Source organism: Anarrhichthys ocellatus, unplaced genomic scaffold, assembly GCF_004355925.1.
Source record: "Anarrhichthys ocellatus isolate YVR2014 unplaced genomic scaffold, GSC_Weel_1.0 scaffold5688, whole genome shotgun sequence".
NCBI lineage: Eukaryota > Metazoa > Chordata > Actinopteri > Perciformes > Anarhichadidae > Anarrhichthys > Anarrhichthys ocellatus.
In genome coordinates, this window is record NW_022285662.1 from 1 (window position 1) to 2,596 (window position 2,596).

General features: G+C 59.6%; 1 protein-coding gene across 1 annotated transcript; it reads left to right on the top strand.

The window, feature by feature from the left end:
• Positions 1 to 186: 186 nt before the first annotated feature.
• Positions 187 to 2,590, top strand: LOC116379980 (protein FAM53C-like; the record flags this gene model as incomplete). Its single annotated transcript, XM_031841935.1, has 3 exons — positions 187 to 244; positions 430 to 1,445; positions 1,683 to 2,590. Coding segments are annotated over 3 exons (1,380 nt in total), but the record flags the coding sequence as incomplete, so codon positions are not given.
• Between the last annotated feature and the right edge of the window lie 6 nt (positions 2,591 to 2,596).

Genomic DNA, 2,596 nt, shown 5'->3' on the forward strand with positions numbered 1-2,596 from the left:
TCGTGGGGCGGCGCGAGGGAACGTCGTGGGGCGGCGCGAGGGAACGTTGTGGGGCGGCGCAAGGGAACGTCGTGGGCGGCGCGAGGGAACGATTTTTTTATCTACGGCTCCCTTGAGTTTTAAACATTTTCTTCAACACAAATAAAATTGAATTTTCTCTTAAAACTCCACCTTTTGGTCTTTTAGTCCCTGCTGGACCCGAAAACCCTCGCAGAGTGCTGGCCCCCAGATGGCTTGATGCCTGGTGAGGATTATGTGATTTGCTCTAAATTAAGAGAATGCCAGTAAATTACAACACACTAATCTGTACAGCAGAGTTGGAGATCCTGACTTTCAGACTCTAGTTTGGGTAAAACCCTGAGAAACACTGGATCCTACATTTCCCATGATGCAACTGAAAAGTAAAGTAAATAACATTATCATGTGTGTGTTTGTTCCTCTCAGAGAGCAGCTACTGGCAGCTCTGCCCTCCCTCCAAGTCCGGCCTGCAGGGGGGGTTACTGAGCTCTAGTTTCCCCCCCTCCCCCGGCCCCGTGCCCCTGGTGCCCCCAGATGCTCACCTGCAGGAGGGGGGTGACCCCCTGGACGGCCCCCCCCCCTCTCACCTGCTGCAGCACCGCCCCCTGGCCCCCAGCACCTCAGCATCTGAGCTGTCCCTCCCCGGGGCCCCGACAGCCCCCCCCCTCTGCGGCCCCGGACCCCCACCTCCCCCTCCCCCCAAACGGCACTGCCGCTCGCTGTCGGTGCCCGAGGACCTGTCGCGCTGCCGCTACACCTGGCGGCCCAGCGCCTCGCGGGTCTGGACTCCCGTCAGTCGCCAGCAGTGTCACGGGGGAGGGGTCACGGCGGGGGGAGGAGTCATAGGGGTGGGCGTGGTAGGGGGAGGAGCCTGTCCTCTCCGCGCCCCCAGCTCCTCCCTGAACTCGTCGCTGCACTCCTCATCCAGCCCCACCTTCTTCAGCCTGGCACTGTCTCCGGACTCACCGCTGCCCTGGAGCTTTCCGTGGGACCCCAGCGAGGCAGCGGCGGGGGGCGGAGCCTGTTGCTGCTTCTTCCCCTCGCCCTCCTCCTGCTCCTCCTCGCCCTCCCCCCTACACCCGCCTCCCCCTCCTCAGAGGCGTTTCTCCCTCTCCCCAGTGCTCATCAGAGACTCGGCGGCGGCAGGAACGTGGAGGCCGCCGCCGCCACCTCCTCCGGTGCCGAGCCAGATTCCGGCGCGTCCGCCAAGCTGCTCGGCCGTGTCGGCGTCGGGCGGCCCGGTTCCCGCCTCGCCCTCCTCGGCCTGCAGCACGCCGTCGTCTCTGAGGCGGAGTCTGCCTCCGCAGCTGCCGCGCTGCCACTCGCAGCCCTGCGACCTGCTGCTGCTCAAACCGGGTCTGAAGAGACGCCGGGACCCCGACAGACCGTGTGCCAGACCCGTCCTCGACTTCACCAAGATGACCCAGGTACGGTGTGGGCCGGCTTTTTATTCACATTGAAAATATAGGTCTTTTTAAAAAGACTAAATCTGTGCATCTTTTAACGGTGTTGTTGCTCCTCGTCGTCTCCGTTCTGCTGAAGTTCTTCGAGCTTTTTTTATTTTCATGGCTCTTAACAAGGTCAGAATCTAACGGTGTAAACGGACGAGTGATATTTTGATCTCATCACTTGGTAACAATTCTTCTTCTTCTTCCCTCCTGCAGACGCGCAGCATCGACCCTCAGTGTCTGGAGCGCGGCGGCGGCAGGCTGGCCTGTGGTGACGTCTTCATGGGCATGGAGTCCTTCATGGGCGACTTCCGGGGCTCCTGCTCGCCGGCCGAGTGCCTGGGCAGGACCAGCATCGGGCCGCTGAGCGAGAGCGATGAGGAGTGCCGCGAGGAGGATGACAACGACGAGGACGACGACGATGGCGAGGAGGAGGAGGCGCAGGAGCGTGAGGCGGCGCAGCAGGCCGTGTTCGAGAGGGATTGTACAGAACTGGACTTGAACTTGATAGAAGAAAACTGAGGCGTTTGTAAATGGAAGGCTGTTCTCTTGTTTCGTTGTTTTGGATTTTAGTTTTTTGTATTGATATGAAGCCCCGCCCCTCTCCCCCCCCCACGCACCGCCATCGTCTCCTTCACGCTGCGCCTCCTTGCCACCAATCAGCAAGGCTCTCAGGAACAACGCCTTCTCTCATTGGGTGAGCTGAACGCTGACGACGACGTCGACAGTGATGATGTGACTGCCGGACGGTGAAGACTGAAGGAGAGGAGGTTTAGCTTAGCATCGTGCTAACACACCAGGTACCTGAAGACCCGTCCAGGTGTCTTCCAACACGCTTAACAGTCCGACGAGGCTGCAGCGTCAAACCTACAACGCCATCGCCACGATTGGGTCCTTGCACCGCGACACCAGACCTCTACCTCCAGAGAGTAATAATAATAATAAACCCAAACAGAGACACACACACGCGGTCATGTGACCTGGGCGTGGTGATGCGTTCAGGTTGGCTGCTGATTGGTGGCGTCGTCCTGTCAGGCTTCACTGAGGGCAGGTAGCCACTGATGCTGTTGTCCACCTTTTGGTGTGTGTGTGTGTGTGTGTGTGTGTGTGTGTGTGTGTGTGTGTGTGTG